Source organism: Macaca nemestrina, chromosome 16, assembly GCF_043159975.1.
Source record: "Macaca nemestrina isolate mMacNem1 chromosome 16, mMacNem.hap1, whole genome shotgun sequence".
Classification (NCBI taxonomy): Eukaryota; Metazoa; Chordata; class Mammalia; order Primates; family Cercopithecidae; genus Macaca; species Macaca nemestrina.
Genome location: NC_092140.1, coordinates 18567883 through 18587047, shown reverse-complemented (window position 1 = coordinate 18587047; position 19165 = coordinate 18567883). Strand labels below are relative to the sequence as shown.

General features: G+C 42.4%; 1 protein-coding gene across 6 annotated transcripts in view; it reads right to left on the bottom strand.

Annotated features, from left to right (window-relative positions):
• Positions 1-19165, bottom strand: part of LOC105477329 (ATP binding cassette subfamily C member 4 (PEL blood group)) — a 291482-nt gene that overhangs the window by 90381 nt on the left and 181936 nt on the right. For all 6 annotated transcript variants that reach the window (XM_011733804.3, XM_011733811.3, XM_011733832.3 and 3 more), the window contains one exon: positions 6167-6246. In XM_011733804.3, the coding sequence (XP_011732106.2) occupies positions 6167-6246 (80 nt within the window). The remainder of the gene's footprint in view (positions 1-6166; positions 6247-19165) is intronic.

The window sequence follows — 19165 nt, the reverse complement described above, 5'->3', positions numbered from 1 at the left end:
AGAAAATAAAAAGGAAGACATGTAATAAGAATGAGACATATTGGTCAGACGCAGTGGCTCACACCTGTAATCCCAGCACTTTTGGAGGCCGAGACAGGCAGATCACTTGAGGTTAGGAGTTCGAGACCAGCCTGGCCAACATGGTGAAACCCTATCTCTACCAAAAATACAAAAATTAGCTAGGCGTGGTGGTGGATGCCTGTCATCTCAGCTACTCGGGAGGCTGAGGCAAGAGAATTGCTTGAACCCAGGAGGCGGAGGTTACAGTGAGTCAAGATTGCACCACTGCACTCCAGCCTGGGTGATAGAGCAAGACTGTCTCAAAAAAAAAAAAAAAAAAAAAAAAAAAAAAAAAAAGATATATTGAATAGAATTACAAATTCTTTTCACAAGTCACATATTTGTAATAGAAATGTTTTCCTTTTGGGAGAAACTCTGAGATATTCCCAAATACATCTAGTTGTAAATATAGTCACAAAACACCATATCTGCCCATTAAATACTATAAATAAATTTGTACTATTAAAATTGTTGAAAACTACTGATTCCAAATCATTAATATTAAATTTCTAATTAAAATGCTAGTAAGATATTACTAATACAATTATTACAGATAGGGTATCTATTAATCCAATTATTATTTTAAGAAAATGGAAGAAGAGATTCATGATACTGGCATTGGTGCTGATATTAGGAAGTAATCAAGCACTTCTGGCTGGGCGTGGTGGCTCACACCTGTAATCCCAGCACTTTGGGAGGCTGAGGCAGGAGGATCACTTGAGGTCAGAAGTTAGAGACCAGCCTGGGCAAAATGGTGAAACCCCGTCTCTACTAAAAATACAAAACTTAGCTGGCCATGGCAGTACACACCTGTAGTCCCAGCTACTCGGGAAGCTGAGGCATGGGAATTGCTTAAACCCGGGAGGTGGAGGCTGCAGCAAGCTGAGATTGCGCCACTGCACTCCAGCCTGGGCGACAGAGCAAGACCCTGTCTCAAAAGAAAAAAAAAGAAAAAAAAAAAAAAAAACGGAAAAAAAAGGAAGTAATCAAGCACTTTAAAATGTGAATGTTAGCCGGGCGCGGTGGCTCAAGCCTGTAATCCCAGCACTTTGGGAGGCTGAGACGGGCGGATCACAAGGTCAGGAGATCGAGACCATCCTGGCTAACACGGTGAAACCCCGTCTCTACTAAAAAAAATACAAAAAACTAGCCGGGCGTGGTGGCGGGCGCCTGTGGTCCCAGCTACTCTGGAGGCTGAGGCAGGAGAATGGCGGGAACCCGGCCGAGATCCGGCCACTGCACTCCAGCCTAGGCACCAGAGCCAGACTCAGTCTCAAAAAAAAAAAAAAAAAAAAAAAATGTGAATGTTGACTATCACCTCTGTTTTTGTTTGTTGATTTATGCAAACATATTCTGTTTGAATGCCAAATTCCTATTCAAAGAATATGAGTTCTAGATGAAGATCTTTATGCTATTTGTATTTCAATTCTTTATGAAAACAAGATATTCAGTTTTAACCTGTGAAGAGCCATTCTATGTTCAGAAATGACTTGACTTTAGAAATATTGTAGATGTTCAAAGCTGTTACAATTTTTGAAAAAGCAAACAAGAAAAACATGTTTGAACAACCCTTTATAAGCCAGATATGCACTGCCAGCCTTGGCTAAATTATCTGATTAGCCCATGGCAACCCTGAGGTAACTTGCAGACTGTTCATTTGTATTCTATAAGTTACTTATTTCCAGTGATATAATTATATCTTATGATATATTCAAAAACTTCCCTTAATTCTGGCTTACCTTTCAAAAGGCCTCATCAAAAATCTCACCCTTCTTTATTCACTACTGTTGCACACCTGAGCCAATCTGAGTTCCAAAGTGACACAGTACCCACTACCCCTCTGGGTTTCTTCCCTTACTACAGGACAGCAAATGACACCCACTTTTAAATTACTGGTGTCACTGTTCCCCATTGGCAATGAATGCCAACAGCTAACTATATAAAAACAAATGAAAACTCGCAAATACAAATATTTTATTGAAGTCCAAAAATCAAAGTTAGGTTAATTGCCTCTATCTGGCCAGCAAATCTGGTCACATGTAAACCAGAATTTCCTTAGCTTAGCAATTTCATCAGGGGGGTAATAAAATCTGTGCATGGTTTCAGACTTGCTTCTACAGAGCCTACATTCTAGACATCGAGCCACAAGCAGAGGGTTCTCCTCTCAGATCTACCCCTCCAGTCTTTGGCAAACTCAATTGGAAACAGTTCAGTTCGGACCCAATGGTCTACAGTTCCAGACTCCTACTTATAAAACCAATAAAACGATCACCATCATACAGAAAATGTAATCAAACATGAATGCTCTGGATTAAAAAGGTCACATGAGGCTGGGTGCAGTGGCTCACGCCTGTAATCCCATCACTTTGGGAGGCCGAGGTGGGTGGATCACCTGAGGTTAGGAGTTCGAGACCAGCCTGAGCAACATGGCAAAACCCTGTCTCTACTAAAAATACAAAATGAGCTTAGAGTGGTGGTGGTCATCTGTAATCACAGCTACTCAGAGGCTGAGGCATGAGAATCGTTTGAACCTGGTGTGGGGGCGAAGGTTGCAGTGAGCTGAGATCATACCATTGCACTCCAGCCTGGGTAACAGAGTGAGACCATCTCAAAAAAAAAAGTCACATGGATAAATGCAACTACATTATTTATTTCTATAGCTATTTGATTTTAAATCTCAGCTTTAGTAAGAATAACAACTCAGCAATCTTAGCCTGAACCTTCTGGTAAGTGCAAAGTTTCAACTACCTCTTCATGAAGATACCTAACTTTTCTGTGGATTTTAATCTTCATTCTGTTTGTTACTATACATCCTGCCAAAGTTCTTTCTGGCTCAAGGATACCATCCGTAGTTGGTACTGAAGATACGTAGTTCCCCTGTCGATCAGTCAGCTAGATAACACCAAGGGTAACATCTTGACAAAGAAATTCCCAGTTTTTTTAAACTCAATTGTTTCGGTCAATCTCAGCTGCTGAGGGCCCACTTTCTGTGAGTTTCTCTGGGCGTAGGAGGAACTGCTAGTCACTGTGATTATCACCCACTGAACCTGATGAGGGCCATCAAAACCCAGGGCCCTGACGTTCGAAGCACGTTTTGCTAATGACATTAAACACAAAGTCATCCAGGAAATTTCCTACTATCTGAATTTTGAAAGGGGCTAAATAAACCCTGTAGAAGAATTGATGCGGTAGACAAGAGGCCTAAAAGTCAACTCCATTTCAGATGCCCATGCAATGGAGAAGGCTACTATTCACACAGATAAGATCATGCTCCCTGTATGGCTCACCCGACTGGTACTAAAAATTAATTTTAAAAATTTATCACAGAACTGAGTCAAAGTAGACAAAATTTCCTTTGCAAAACAAAACACCCCCCTCCTTCCCCCCAAAAAGATCAACGACTTCAAGCAAAGCCATGAGGTGAACAAAGCTAACTGTCATTTTGACCTTGCTTTGCTTTAATTCAGGAGACTACTTAGAAATGTACTGAGCAACCCCCTTCATTCGGCTCAGCTAGCAGAGCTAATAGGCTTCTAATTAATTTCCAGAAGATTGCTGTTATAACTAACAGGTTTTAAACATTTGGTTGATTGGGGAAAATGAATTGAATATAATGTATTTGATTTGGAAAATTAGTTTTCATTCTATGTGCTTACCATAATAGTGTTTATTTTAAGTTTACATGATTCCATTAAGAGTCCCAGAGCACCACTAGGCTGCTTTCATCCTTACAGAGGCCTAGGCAACTTAAAAAAAAAACAAATTACATTTAGATTTTTGTTGGCCTTTATTTGAGGGCAGGTTAAATGCATTTTTTTGGGTGTGTGGCTTTAATAAAAAATTTTCACTTCCTAATATAGCAACAGGCCCAGATACTTCAAAATGATCCTGGCGATACCTCAGTCAAAAGCCCACTCATCGAATGCAAATCCCCAGCAGAAAGGCTCGGCACACAAAGTAAGATGAACCAGTTACGGCATTGTTTACCACGTTTCACTTGATTCCTCCTGACAACCATTTAAACAATGAATGTTGGGAAATGTCCCTCAAAGAATCAACAACAATGGCAGGGACCAGAGCTTTTATATTTAGCTAATACTATTTTTAAAAGGAGAAAATATTTCTTCCTGAAGGGATTATGGGAGGCCTTATTAAAGACACCTGCAAACAAAACAAGTGACAATAGATCTCTATCATAATTGATAACTGAGTTATCCTTTAGATAAAACTCCTTTCTTGGAGACAATAACATTAGGATTTAACCTCTGCTGTAGATTCAAGAAATCAGCTAATTGGGGCCAGTAGGATTCCACAATGTTAAGTTTACCAAGGTTATGTGAGTGGATAATAAAAAATGCCCTTGTCTCTATGGTTAAATAGAAGTACAACGAGACTAGAATTTTCCCTCCTCATGCTGCTAAGAAATGTTTTACATTGACATCAAGTAGCATCCATTCCTCTGCCTCCATATGAGACAAAGCACACGAGGGATTCTAATTATGACCGCTCACTCTGCTAAGCACATAGTGGGCCAGCCAGCTTCGGAAACTCAACCTCTGCCTAGCTTGCAGTTGCAAAGAAACAGAACCTTTCACAAAATCTTCTCGAAGTAATTAACAATCCCTGTCAAAACGTGTACAGACAATCATCTGCATTCTGTGAAAACCGGGCAACTGTTCTAGTGACGGCGTCTGAGGGATAAATAATATAGCTAAACCCAGGAGGGCACATTTTAAAAATGTTTGCAAAAGAAGAAAAAAAATCAGAGGTCCTTGTTTGCAGTAAAAATAATCCACCTGTGAGTCTCAGCTTACTTCGCCTCAGTAAACAGTGGATGCCTTCGCCCACGGGCTATGCTGTTTGCAGTCACATGCTCCTTTGCTGCCTTGCTGTGTGACAAACAGGAATTCCTATAAGCATTTCAAGCCTGTGACTGGCTTTTCTTACAAAGCTAATTTTCCAAATTAAGTAATTTTGATTCCTTTTACAACAGTGGCTCCAGAGGAGATCTAAAGCATTTGAGCATTGAGAAAAAAGCAGGGGTAGGGGGACCACAGGATCAAGCCAAAATTGCAGACCCCAACTGTAGTATTTCTACTTAATGGCCTTAAATTCACCTAATGATTAGAACTACTGTAAGTTGGCACTTAGAAAAACTCAAAGAGGTTCAAATTTCATAAAGTGTTAGCCACAACAGCAGCTGAGATTTTGGAATATGTATAGCTTTTAATAGATGCATTTCCAAAATAAACACTTGGGAAAAAAAAAAAAAGTGCCCCAGCTTGAACCACTGACAAGCAGACAAAATTAAACAACAGGAAAAAATAAAGTAAAACCAAACCACATGAGCAAGAGTACTGAATAAGGAGATGAGAGAGGAGATGACCCAGCATTATTCTTTAGAGCCTCAAGTTCACAAATAAAAGAAACGCTTTACAGAAGGTATTTCTGTAGGATTGTTGGTTTTTCCTTTTTAAAGACAGCTTAAGACTTAGAGCAATCAACGTGTGAAAACAAAAAAGACATTTTCTGAGTTGACTTTGATCCTGTACTCAAATTGGCTTAGATATCCTTGCCTTTAAAGGCTTTGTATCTGCAATAACTGCTCTCTATTGTCCTTGTTAATAAAGTATTATTTTCACCTTATTATTACTAATCTTTTCTTTGTAAGTAACCACACCTGGTTCTATCAAAAAAAAAAAAAAGTGCCTAAGTATTTGCCTTTGTGGTAATACAATGCATAATTTAGTTAATCTAGGCTATCTTTCCGTGAGAGGTGATTGTTTCTATATTATGAAATGTGTTCACAGTAAAGCACAATCCATGCCAGATACCTAGAGGCAGACAGAGCCACTTACCAAGCATGAAGTTGCTTCAAACTAACCCCGACAAGACTGTATAGCCACTCCCACACACAAGGTATTACTCACGCCAACTTAGCCTCTGAATTATAACCGCACCTTTCTTTTACAAACATGGCCTTTTATTAAGTTAACATTACACACAGCCAGGCCGAGAGTGCCACCCCCAGCCCCCATGAAAAGGGCTTGAAAAAATAGGAACTTCCGTTTTCCATTTGAGATCCTGATGTTACTCTCAACGTTACCTGGATGAAATCTAAAACCGTCAGTGGCAGTAAATCATCCAAGTGTCCAATGTCTTTGGAGAAACGATTTAAAATTCTTCCTGCAAGAACAGGATATGAAAAATTACTCATTTCCCCAGATAGACCCTTTAAGAGAAACAATTCGCAAACAAATCAAAACAATATTTTAAATGCATATGTATTTAATATATTACGCATTCATATGAAATAAACCGATGTCAGTGGTAAAGAAAAAGAAAATACGATGATACCTAAAGAGAAACAAAAATATCATCAAATGGCAGTGGGCAGGGAATTGAAATGTGGCCCTGATTTTAAAAGAATGAAGGAAAAAAATCTTGTGACAGTAACAGGAGGGGATGGTGGGTTCTAGAATGTTCCCTCCTTTAAAGATCCAATCTAGGACTTCAATCCAAGTGCAAAGTAGGTAGATGAATGTACATAAATTGATCCTAATTATTTCACTAATTTTGCTTTATCAGCATTTCTTTTGCTAAGTGGCATGTTTTTATATAAATATAATGATAACCTCTGTATTTTTTTTTTTCCCAGCCTGGTTGATAGTACCTCACATTTTTGGGGAAACTTGGGATCCTAACATTTTCCAAGCTGTGAGTTTACTACTGGCAAACAGGTTGTCATTTTCAGATGTGCAAACAGTATGACAAGAACAGGTTTATTCTTATTTAAGAACACAAGAGGAAATTATGCAGGAAAACAGAAATATTATTTAATGATTGAAGATCACTGCTCAGCATCGACTTTATTTCCCCTGTCACACAGAATCCAAGAAAACAGTATGTCATAAAAGCATCAGAAACAGATCAAACCTGGTTTCTAACAAATATCTATTCTTTCAAATGATTTCCTTCAAAAAAAAAAAAAAAAAAAGGAAGCTATACACACATAGCCTATGTGGATGTAGGTGACCCCTGAGAAGTGTGTGTGTCTGGGTCTCTGAACTTCTTTTCTAATCAATGCTTCCGGAAGCCCTGCTTATAGATGAGATGTGCGGCCTCCTAGGGTTTGTCAGGATTGACTTCGTCCTGGTGCCTTTATACCAGGCCGCAAGTGGACCGTGAATGGTCAGAGGCTGGGGACGGAGCTGCCTCCCGCTGCCGGTGCTAATGCAGCCTCTGCAGTTCTCCCAAGGCATCCTGCTGGCCACGGGAAGCAAAGGGTGTGCAAGCTGGAGCTGCACCTCAATTTTCCTGTCTCAGGCTTCGGACACGCAGACTCCAGAAAGCATCATTCAGTGACACCTTTGGCAAGCCCAGTGACAACTTTTCTGAGCCTCTAATAACACTTGCTTTAGAGGGTTGTCCTAGGGATTAAATGGGCTCATACCTGTAGAAAAAAGAAAACAAAAAACAAAAAACAAAAACCCAGGCACAATGCCAGGTACTTTTTCATGGCTGCTAAAAAACCAAAACCAAAAAGGTGCGACGATGACTATGACCCATAGGTTCTGCAGCATGCCACCGGGGAGGAAGCTCAACTTTTCAAATGCAGGTCCTGATGCAGTGGCCCTGGGGAGGAGCTGGAGACTGCATTTCCAACCCACTCCCGGGGGCCCTTCTGCGGTCTGCCAGATCACGCTATGCAGGGTGAGAGGTCAGGCCATTATTTTATCAGCTATACTTAAGAAACATTAAAGTTAGACGAGCATTTTTCTTACAGATTCTTATGGATTTTGTTTGTCATCTTTCTTGTTATTTTTTCTCATCTCAATGTATCAATACTAGAACAAGGAAAATATAAGCTAAAAAATTAAAGACATAATTAAAACATGAATTATTTCTTAAATGGAAAAGTTAACAATGTTATAACATAGGCAATATTCAGAAACATTGCAAGTACAGTTCAGCTTTTAATAAGTTGAAAGCAATATTCAAATTAAAAAAAAAAAAAAAGATAGGCCAGGGATGGGGCTCACATCTATAATCCCAGCACTTCTGAAGGCAGAGGTGGGAGGACTGCTTGAGCCCAGGAGTTCAAGACCAGCCTGAGCAACATAGCGAGACCTTATCTCTACAAAAAAGAAAAGAAGAAGGAAAAAAAGATAAAAAGCCTACATAAATGATGAGTATGTGAAAACCAACTCTTTATCTTGACCATTTGGGAGAATGCTAAAATCTGAGAGACCCATGGTTGGAAAACAGCATAAGATACAAGGAAAACAAAAACAACCGAGAAAGCCCACCTCCTCACACAGCTACGCCAACAACTGAACTGAATGTCAAAGATCAGCTGAAATAGAAACGCTTATCAACAATGATCTGAGTGTAGCAAGTATAAGATTAGAAGGTTCAATAGTTAACTTTCTTGTTCTAAGACACAATTCAAAGACTGGTGTTTGCAAAAAGAATATTTTCTTGTTTTAAACTTTTTTTTGAGACAGAGTCTCACTCTGTTGCCCAGGCTGGAGGAGATCTCAGCTCACTGAAACCTCCACCTCCCAGGTTCAAGCGATTTTCCTGCCTCAGCCTCCAGAGTAGCTGGGATTCCAGGCACATGTCACCATGCCCAGCTAATTTCTGTATTTTTAATAGAGACAGGGTTTCACCATGTTGGCCAGGCTGGTCTCAAGCTCCTGACCTCAGGTGATTCACCCACCTCAGCCTCCCAAAGTGCTGGGATGACAGGTGTGAGCCACAGCACCCGGCCAGAATATTTTCATCTGGCTTCGCAGTAGACTGTCATAATCAGAGCTGTGATGTCAAGTTCACAGCCTCATAGTCATTTCCCCAGAGGTCTCCAAATCAAACACTTATGATAAATTCCCTGCATGCACATGCCACACCTCTTCATCCAAATGACATGTGGTCCCTGCTGGAGCATCTCCAGGGATGTCGAGGGAAGAGGAGTCACTGTTTCCTGAGGGGACCCAATCTATTTTCGGACTGTTCTGTTAGACAAGGCTTGCTTACATTACACCAAAGCTTGCCTTCCGGGAACTTCCAACCATTGCTGCTGATTCTGCCCTTAAAATCATACAAAGTGAACGGAATTTCTCTTGACAGGGCAGCTCTTCAATTACTTGAAGAAAGTTAATCACAGGTTTTCCAGACTTCTCACAGGCACCTATCCCTTGCGTACCTCAATTATCTCTCGTAACACACAGGGTCCCATCTTGGCCATTGCCTTAGCACACAGTCAGGTAGCCAGCCTCTCTGAATGCCTGGTACCCAGGATAAAAACCAATACCCCAGGTATTATCTGCATATCGCAGGGTCAGGATATATCCCGTGACTAAGCCCACAATCATGTAAATTCCTGCAGCCAGATCACATTTTGGACTCACATTTAATGTAAATCTACACCACTCCAATCCTGCATGATGGCACAGGTAGATTTTTGGGAGCTGGACAATAAACAACTATTGAGAGTGCATCCCCATGGACCCCAAAATTCAATTTCTAAGAGGTATCTCAAGGCATTAATAAGTGCATCAAAGATGGTCAATGTGGTATTTGGCAAATCAGAAGTAGGAAACAATCAAAATGTCTGAAGAGGGTCTATAATAAGTTATGAGCACATTAAAACTTTCCTCTGAGAGAGACAGAGACCAAGCTCCTTTGAAGTCATAATACCACATACACAGTCAGGTTCCTCCTAACTTTTTTCCACAAGATAGAATATTATGAAAGGTGTTAATGAACTTTTTGTCAAAATACAAATTAATAAATGACTCTATTTTACAAACTGATTCTAGAATCTAATCTGAAGTTAAAGTCACCTCCGGAATTCTAGTACCTCTCCCATAACTAAGACTTCTCTCAGTTCCCTAATAACCAAACTACAAGTTAAAACTTGTAAGTTCCCATGTCTACCGTGAGCCCCATTCTTTTTTGTAACAAAAAAGTATATTTAAATATGAAAATATTGAGGTATATTTGCAATGATGCATATTTTACATCTCATAAAACTCACCCATTTCAGGTATCCAATTCAATGAATTTTAGTAACTTTACTGAGTGATGCAGTCATCACCAAAAATAAGTTTCAAGACATTTTTATGCCCCCAATAAGCTCCCTCGTGCCACTCACAGTACCTCTCTATGCCCACTCCAGCCTCAAGCAACTACTCTCTGCCCTTTGCTTTTCCAGTATCTTTCATGGAAAAGGAATCACACAATATGTGATCTCTTGTGTCTGGCTTCCTTCCCGTATCTCAAGTTTTTGAGGTTCACCCATGATATAGAGTGTGCCACTCATTCCTTCCTGGTGAGCCCATTCTGTACCACAAAAACAGTCTTAGGTATCAGCAAAAAAGACCTCATCAGGCCATGCCACCTCTGACCTTGAAGGTAAAAGTAGATGTGTTTAGTGAACTCTTCAATATTGTAAACTTCTTTATAGGTATCCACACTTACAGCTTCACTGACGGTTCTGAAAGCTAATACTTTCGATAAGAATTGGCCTTTGAGTCAGGCGCGGTGGCTCATGCCTGTAATCCCAGCACTTTGGGAGGCTGAGGCAGGTGGATCACAAGGTCAGCAATTCAAGACCAGCCTGGCCAAGATGCTGAAATCCTGTCTCTACTAAAAATACAAAAAACTTAGCTGGGCATGGTGGTGGGCACCTGTAATGCCAGCTACTTGGGAGGATGAGGCAGAGAACTGCTTGAGCTTGGGAGGCGGAGGTTGCAGTGAGCTAAGATGACTCCACTGTACTCCAGCCTGGGCGACAGAGCGAGACTCTGTCTTAAGGGAAAAAAAAAGAATTGGCCTTTGATATTCCTGCAGAGAATTGGAAGCCAGAAGCTCAAAGAGAGGGTGGACTCTCAGGTACCCATCGTTGATGGTAGGTGGAGTGTGCAAAGGTAAGATGGGGAAACCACCATCTTGAGATGTGAGAAGTAGAACGTAAATCCAAGCAGTCTGTCCCAAAGAGCAGAGTCTATGAAATGGTGTTGAGAGAATTGATGTATGCACTCCCGGTACAATGTGGTGCCACATGGCAGGGCACAGACTGGTCCAGAGTACAGGCTGTTGGGTGGAGCCTGGAGACAGCTGCTGGGCTGAAAAGGATGACAGCGTCCATGACACTGTGGTCTGGGAGGAAAGGAAGCCATGTGAGGAGCTGGGCCAGCCTGGACATCCTGTATCACTCAGCTTAGACCAAAATGAGAACCAAACAGGAGCTCTAGAAGTCCAGTATTGCGGTACATCTCATCAGAACAGGCCACCAACATGGCAGAGGCTCACAAAAGGCATGAAAGAAAAAACGAGGCAGGGATAAGACATGAGGTCCTTGTCCTCCTCGGAGGCTCAGCAGCAACAGGACTCAACAATACAGGGCAACTCACCCAACTTATATTGACACTCAAATTCCTGACCTATAAAATGGAGCTGATGACATTTGCCTGGACTACTTCACAGGGCCAAAGATCACGAGGATCAAAGAGATGGTGATTATGAAGAGATCCTCTGAATTCTAGAGTAGCTCACATGGGTGAGGTGTTCTTTGCATTATTATTGTAGGATTATAGAGTTTAAATGGGTGTGAAGGATCCCCAGGGCTAATAACATTCAAGCTTTATGTTTTTTGTTTGCTTGTCTGTTTGTTTGAGAAAAGGTCTCTCTCTGCAGTGGCACAATCCAGGCTCACTACAGTCTCAACCTCCCTGGGCTCAAGTGATCCTCCTGCCTCAGCCTCCCAAGTAGCTGGGACCTCTGCTGCACCACCATGCCTGGCTAATTTTTAATTTGTTTTGTACAGATGAGGTTTTGCCATGTTTCCCAGGCTGGTCTCAAACTCTTGAGGCTCAAGCAATCTGCTCACCTCGGCCTCCCAAAGTGATGGGAATACAGGCATGAGTCACAGAGCCCAGCCTCAAACCTTGTCTTATGAAGATTCTGAGACTCTGCCTTGAAGAATCTTAAAGAAGGAGACAGAGGATGAAGAGGAGGCCAAGCACACCCAACCCCAGACACCTCATCTCCCCGCTTCGCTGCCTTTCCCCTCTCAAACACAGGGCCTTACATTCTTTGGGACCTTCACATAGAGATCGCCTCTGAAGAAAGGTTTCTGCAGGCAACAGAAATGTTCACAGCACTTTGTAGACCAAACTCCTCATGTTAGAGATGCGAAGACAAAAGCCAGTCTTGCTCAAGGTGATGCAATATTTTGTAATGGGATGGGTACTCTCTGCCAAGCCATTCTGGGATTTCCACACAGCAGAGAGAAGAGGAATGAGAAACCCCACTCTTCAGGACAACTTCCTTCAATATCCTTTGCTTCATCTTATTTTTTTCTAAGGATAAAGCTGTTGACCATTTTTTCCTTTTTCTGATTCTCTTCTCGAACTTTGCTCACTTTCATTTCAAGGATTTCCTGTTTGCTTATATATCCCACATCTTATCTGTACTCCTAACCTCCCAGCCCAGGGCTTACTCAGACACTCAGTTATCCTACAAAACATCTTAAGCTCATCTAAATAAACTAAACAGAATCCTTTGAAATTGACCCACAACGACCCATGCCTAACTTCTCAAACCCTACCTTAGACCTATGCCTAAATATACAGCATGAAAACTTATAAGTCATTTTTGACTTATCTTTATTTTACATAATTACCAGCATGTCTTTATTTTTCATTTAAAATAATCTCATTTACACCCTTATTTATTCATCTGTCAAATCAAAGCTATTAAGTTTTTAGAAACAGTGAGGAGAGAAGAGGTAGAAGAGAGGTCTCTTCCTAACCTCCCCTCCATTCCTCCTGGCCATGCGTCCTTGTTCCCATCACGGGGCCTTCTCTCTCTTCCATCCATCTGTCATTAAGCTCCTCGGTCCCTGCTTGCCTCCACCTACCAGGATCTCAGCCTTAGCCCTTTCTCCTCCATGGAACTCCTGCTGACAAATGTAGCTCTCAGGAACCTGCCACTAATACGAGTGCCTTTATCTATACTGGACCGGCTGTGGATAACCGTGCTGCTTTTCTCAGGAACCCTCCCCAGCTACAGAAGCCAACCCCAACTCTACCAAAAATACTAAACTTAGCCGGGCATGGTAGCACGTGCCTGTAGTCCCAGGACTAGCTGCCAATAATTCAGGTTTCTACTCTCAATGACTATGAGTCTGTGAAAGAAATGAAAATATGAAGCAGAAGCACAATCCAAAGGAAAGATGAGAGGCAAAGGGAAAACGGCCTTGGGCCCATCCATGAGCTCTGTGACAATGGCTCCCATCTGCAGCTTGCAGGAAGGTCAGCCTTGCTTCAGCACCCCGGTGCCCTGCTTCCTTCCCATCAACCCCTTCTCATCCACAGTAAGTTGAGTAGATTCTGCTCCCAGCAACCCAAAAGCTTTGACAAGAACAATACCACATGTCCAACGAGAGAATGAGTGTCTAAAATTAGATGGAGAAATGATGAATTTTGTAAACTGAAATTTCCAAATTGCTAACTATCCTAACTATTATCAAAGACCTTATTTAAAAAAATTTAAGTTGTTTTGGCCAAACCTTTTTCATGTGGATTAGAGACTTCTCACTTCTTAAACAAAAGACACACAGCATAAAGATATCTTTTCTTGGCCGGGCACCATGGCTTACACCTATAATCCCAGCACTTTGGAAGGTGGAGGCGAGTGGATCACTTGAGGTCAGGAGTGTGAGACCAGCCTGGCCAACATGGAGAAAACCTGTCTCTACTAAAAATACAAAAATTAGCTTGGTGTGGTAGTGCATGCTTATAATCCCAGCTACTCAGGAGGATGAGGCAGGAGAATCGCTTGAATCCGGGAGGTGGAGGTTGCAGTGAGCAGAGATCATGGCACTGCACTCCAGCCTGGGCGACATGAGACTCCAACTCAGAGGGAAAAAAAAAAAAAAAAAAAAGACATCTTTTCTTGATAACCCAGAACTAACACTTTGAGGATCATTATTCTGACTTTTTCAATGTGGCAATGATCTTAGAAGCTGCCAGGTTACTTGCATGTACCCCTATGCTCCCAAGTACTGTGGTTTTGTATTATTCAGTTTTCGGTCAACAAAACCTGCCTTTTCTACCTCCATTCTTACTTTCAGTGGTGAAGAAGGAGGAAACCCTACAAATCAGTAGTTAAAACTGGGCCTGACATAAGATTCAATATACTATCAGCAAAGACGTAGCAATGTTCGTGTTTCCAGGGTCAGTTTTCAGAAGCTTTGTTGGATAACAGACTATTTCAGCTTACTTCCTGATTTCTCCTAGTCTGGATGTGTTGTCAGAATATATCCTAGCTTCACCTATTTAGTATCTTAACTAGTTTTTGATACTAGTTTTCAATACTGTTGACCCTTGAACAACATGAGTTTGAACTGAGGGAATCTACTTGTATGTAAATTTATTTCCACCTCTGCCACCCCTGAGACAGCAAGACCAACCCCTCCTCTTCCTCAGTGGACTCAGTGTGAAGATGAGGAGAAAGACCTTTATGATGATCCACTTCCACTTAATAAACAGTATTTTATTTTTTTTCTTCCTCATGATTTTCTTAATAAAATTTGCTTTTCTCTAGCTTACTTTATTGTCAGAAAACAGTACATAATACATATAACATACAAAATATGTGTTGATCAAGTTGCATGGCCTCCAGTCAACAGCAGGTTATTGGTGGTTAAGTTTCTGGGGAACTGAAAGTTATACTCAGATTTTTGACCATGTTTGCAGGGAAGGAGGGGTGCAGCGTACCTAATCCCCATGTTCTTCTAGGGTCATCTGTTTAGTAGACTTAATTATATACACTTTTCACACAGGATATAACAAAGTGCCTAGGGAGTGCTCAAACGACATGCTAACAACATGCCATAAATCCAGCCATTTTCCAACTCTTTTTTAAAAATGGGAAACCTCGGCCAGGCGCAGTGGCTCACGCCTGTAACCCTGGCACTTTGGGAGGCCAAGGCAGGCGGATCACCTGAGGTCGGCAGTTGGAGACGAGTCTTGGCTCCTTTCTACTTACACGCATTAAATGGGAGCACTGGCAATCTTTGCACAGGGGACTGTTGTCTGTTTTGTCCCGTGCACTTTCCCTAGGGCCTGGACCAATGCTTAGCATATATACTGAGTGAACAAATAAAACAAGCCCTTCCACTACAAATATTAAATGGTCTGTTTTCAAATTTCAAGGCTCTAGTTGCAACGCTTGATTATTGCATTCAGTCTTTCTGGCAAGTGTTTTCCAATTTGGGAATATTTGTTGTCATGAAGCATCTGCCATGTCATCCTTGCCACTGTCTTTGCACTGCTGTTGAGCTGATTTGTTTGCTTGTGCTCCTTCAAAGGGCATTTGAATGCAGTTACAGACCGAGTTTGGGTACAGCAACTTACAGAAGCCAACATGACAGCATGAAAGCATTATAGAAAGCAAAGAAACCCAACATTTCAGAAAAGGAAGAGAGCAGGAGAGGAGATAGCAGACCCCAGGTGCTGGGTTGGGGTTGGGGATGAGGAGAGGACCTGACAGAGAAGGGAACAAGGGATGGAAGGACATGGAGGGGACACAGACCCCAGGCGGGTTGGAGAGCAGGCAAGGAGAGCAGAGAAGCAGCATGGCAGAACAGACAGGACAGGAAACAGATCCCAGGCAGAGATAATACGGATATCACAGGTAACCAGAAGTGGAGGGAAGTTCTGGCCTAGCCACGGCCTAGCCTTATTTAATTCCTCTGAAGCTAGGAACTCCTCCCAGAACTTAAAGGTAAAGTCATATAAGAGACATTTTATTTAAATGGTAGACTTAAAAGGGTGCATCTGGCCAAGTGCAATCAACGACTCTTGCCAGCGCCTTGGGGAGCCAAGGCAAGAGGCTTGCTTGAGCCCAGGAGTTTGAGGCTGCAGTAAGCTGTGATAGCGCCACTGCACTCCAGCCTGTGCAAGAGCAAGCAGGACCCTCACCCTTAAAAAATAAAATAAAATAAAACAAAATTAAAGGTACACCCTAACTCAGACCATTTTCTTAAGGCACCACATTTGGCACACAAGCCTAGAAGAGTGAACTCAACGCTGCTGCGGAAGAGGATGACAGACCCCCAGATAGAGAGACCCTCAAAGAACCTTTGTTGCTTGTCACAGCAACTATGGGATAAAGCACCTACAGTTGCTTGTCTTTCCTCTTCCTACCCCACCTGAATCCTTACACGCCAAAGACAGACAGAACGGTGGTTCCAGGTAGCAGGTCCCAGACACGGCGCATGCTCACTCCAGTGGCAGCTGTGAGATAAAGGCAGGGAAAAGCAGTTTGATGGGGAAAGCCACAGGCAGGCTCACGGATGCGGTGGGAGAGTGGTCCCAGTGGCAGGGCAGACACCTTACATTCTGAGAATTTTGCATCTCCTAGGAGTTAAGCTAGAATCAGGACTGCAGTAAACCAACTAGGGATTATAGTTATCCCATAGTGAAGTAAAGGAAAGCCTCTCCAGAATAAATATGTTGTGTTTTCAAAGTGTAGTTGTTTCTTGCCTTTTCATATAATGATGACATATTTTTGAAAAAGTAATTTCCAGGTTTTATTACGTGACATGACAAATTGGAGAAAATGAGTTTCAAAAGTATGTACGTGTTCTTTCCTTTTCTAATCAGATCCTTCTCATTTCTTCCCCCAACTGGAAGATGCTAGGTGAGACTGTCTACACTAAACGACTTATAAAAACCCAAATGGCTTCAAAGCAAAGGGCAACCTCACCATCTGTTTCCTACATCCAACATCAAGTTTTCCTTCCTCTGGGTAACAAGAATCTCTTACTTTGTACTCATTCCTTTCCTGCTGCTCATCCATCAGGTAAGACACCTATAGTCGCTCATCAGAACCTGCTAATTGGAATTAAAATTTTACTCGTTTTGTGACTTAAAATTGATGCTTCTTTGATGTTGCTCTGGAGTGTGTGTTTTTTTTGTTTTGTTTTGTTTCTTTGAGACGAAGTCTCACTCTGTCACCCAGGCTGAAGCGCACTAGCATGATCTTGGCTCACTGCAACTTCCACCTCCCAGATCCAAGTGATTCTCCTGCCTCAGCCTCTCAAGTAGCTGGGAATACAGACGTGCACTGCCACACCCAGCAGATTTTTATATTTTTAGTAGAGATGGGGTTTCACCACGTTGACTGGGCTGGTCTCAAACTCCTGATCTCAGGTGATCTGCCCACCTCGGCCTCCCAAAGTATTGGGATTACAGGCATGAGCCACCACACCCAGCCCTCTCTGAGTGTCTTATGATCACACTGGTAGCAGGTTAATAGATACATGTAAGTCAGCACAGCACGTAGAGCAACACAACCCGACATGAGCACACACGCAGGTGGCAGAAATAAGAAAGCACGGACCATGCCCAAGGCAGGTGGCAATGAGGAAGGCACAACAGCGGGGGGACATCACCGGCTGGTGGGAGTTACCAGGGTGAGGCAGGGTCAGCCCTCGTGGGAACAGGGCCTGAGAATTTGGAAAGAGGGGAGAAAATGTATTGATGAAGAATGTAGACTTTGATCAGGTGGAAGGAATGACATCGATCAGGTGGAAGGAATGACATCCATCAGGACTGAGAGGCGGGAAAGGGTGAAGGGATGACAAATATTTGCCTACTTGATGGGAAGAGCATGACCTAAGGTGTGCTGATAGGAGAGGACTTGGGTGTGGAATGGGAATGGAAAAGGATCAGGTGTTGAGGGCCTCTGCTGAAAATTCTTTGTACTTATGGCTCTTCAAAGCCATGCTTGTAAAGAGGAAGCATTTAGGAGGGGCACAAGTGCAGTTTGGAGAGATGGACGTTTTACACATTTGACTTTGGCTGGAGGAAGTAGTCTACAGAAGATAGTCAAGGAGATCGACTCTGCCTCTGCCTCTGTGCGCACAGACAGAGCCCACACTAACTCATCCTGGTGCCTTCCTCACTGAGAGTAGGCAGCTGGACAAGATTTTTTCCTGAGGCTCATCTTGGTTCATGCACTCATGATTGGAGATGTCATCCCACTGCTGCCAGGCATGGTGGCTCAAGCCTGTAATCCTAGCACTTGGGGAAACCAAGGGGAGAGGACTGTTTGAGCCCAGGAGTTTGAGGATATAGTGAGCTATGATCACGCGACTGCACTCCAGACTGGGTAAGAGAGCAAGAAAGACCCCTTTCTTTTTTTTTAAAAAAAAAAAAAAAAAAAAAGGCTGGGCACAGCGGCTCACACCTGTAATCCCAGCACTTTGGGAGGCAGAGGTGGGGGATCACCTGAGGCCAGGAACTTGAGACCAGCCTGGCCAACATGGTGAAACCTTATCTCTACTAAAAATGCGAGAAAAAAAAAAAAAAAAAGCCAGACATGGTGGTATGTGCCTACAGTCCCGGCTGCTCAGGAGGCTGAGGCAGAATTGCCTGAACCTGGGAGGTGGAAGTTGCACTGAGCCAAGATCATGCCACTGTACTCCAGGCTGGGTGACAGAGCGAGACTTGATCTCAAAATAACAACAACAACAACAATAATAATAATAATAATAATAAAAAGGTACATCACAACCCAGACCATTTTCTTAAGGCACCAAATTAGGCACACAAACCTAGAAGAGTGAATTCAACACCGTGTTTCAAGACCACCCACAGAGCACTAACTTAGTGCCAGAAACCGTATACATCATCTCAAAACTATGACACAGATACTATTCCCATTTTATAGAAGATACAGTGGAGGCTTAGAGACAGTAAGAAATTAATTCCAGGATGCCCGGCTGTCAGGCCTCCAGGCTGTGACTCACACCCAGCTCCTGGAGGTTCAGAAAGGTGTGCTCATGTCAACACCTCCATGACATCAAGCTGATTTACTGGACACATTTGCAAATTCTATTAAATGTCTACTAATAAAAATGAACCAATAAATTTCTAGGCAGGGCTGACACAAATGACGATGGCCAAAGAAGCCGCTGACAGTCCAGGCCCCTTCTGATTGGCTACTGCCTGCTTACTGGATGGTAAATATTTTGGCTATCACTCCTGCTTACAAGGGTTGCAGGAACTCTCTCTTGGCTAATCATAAT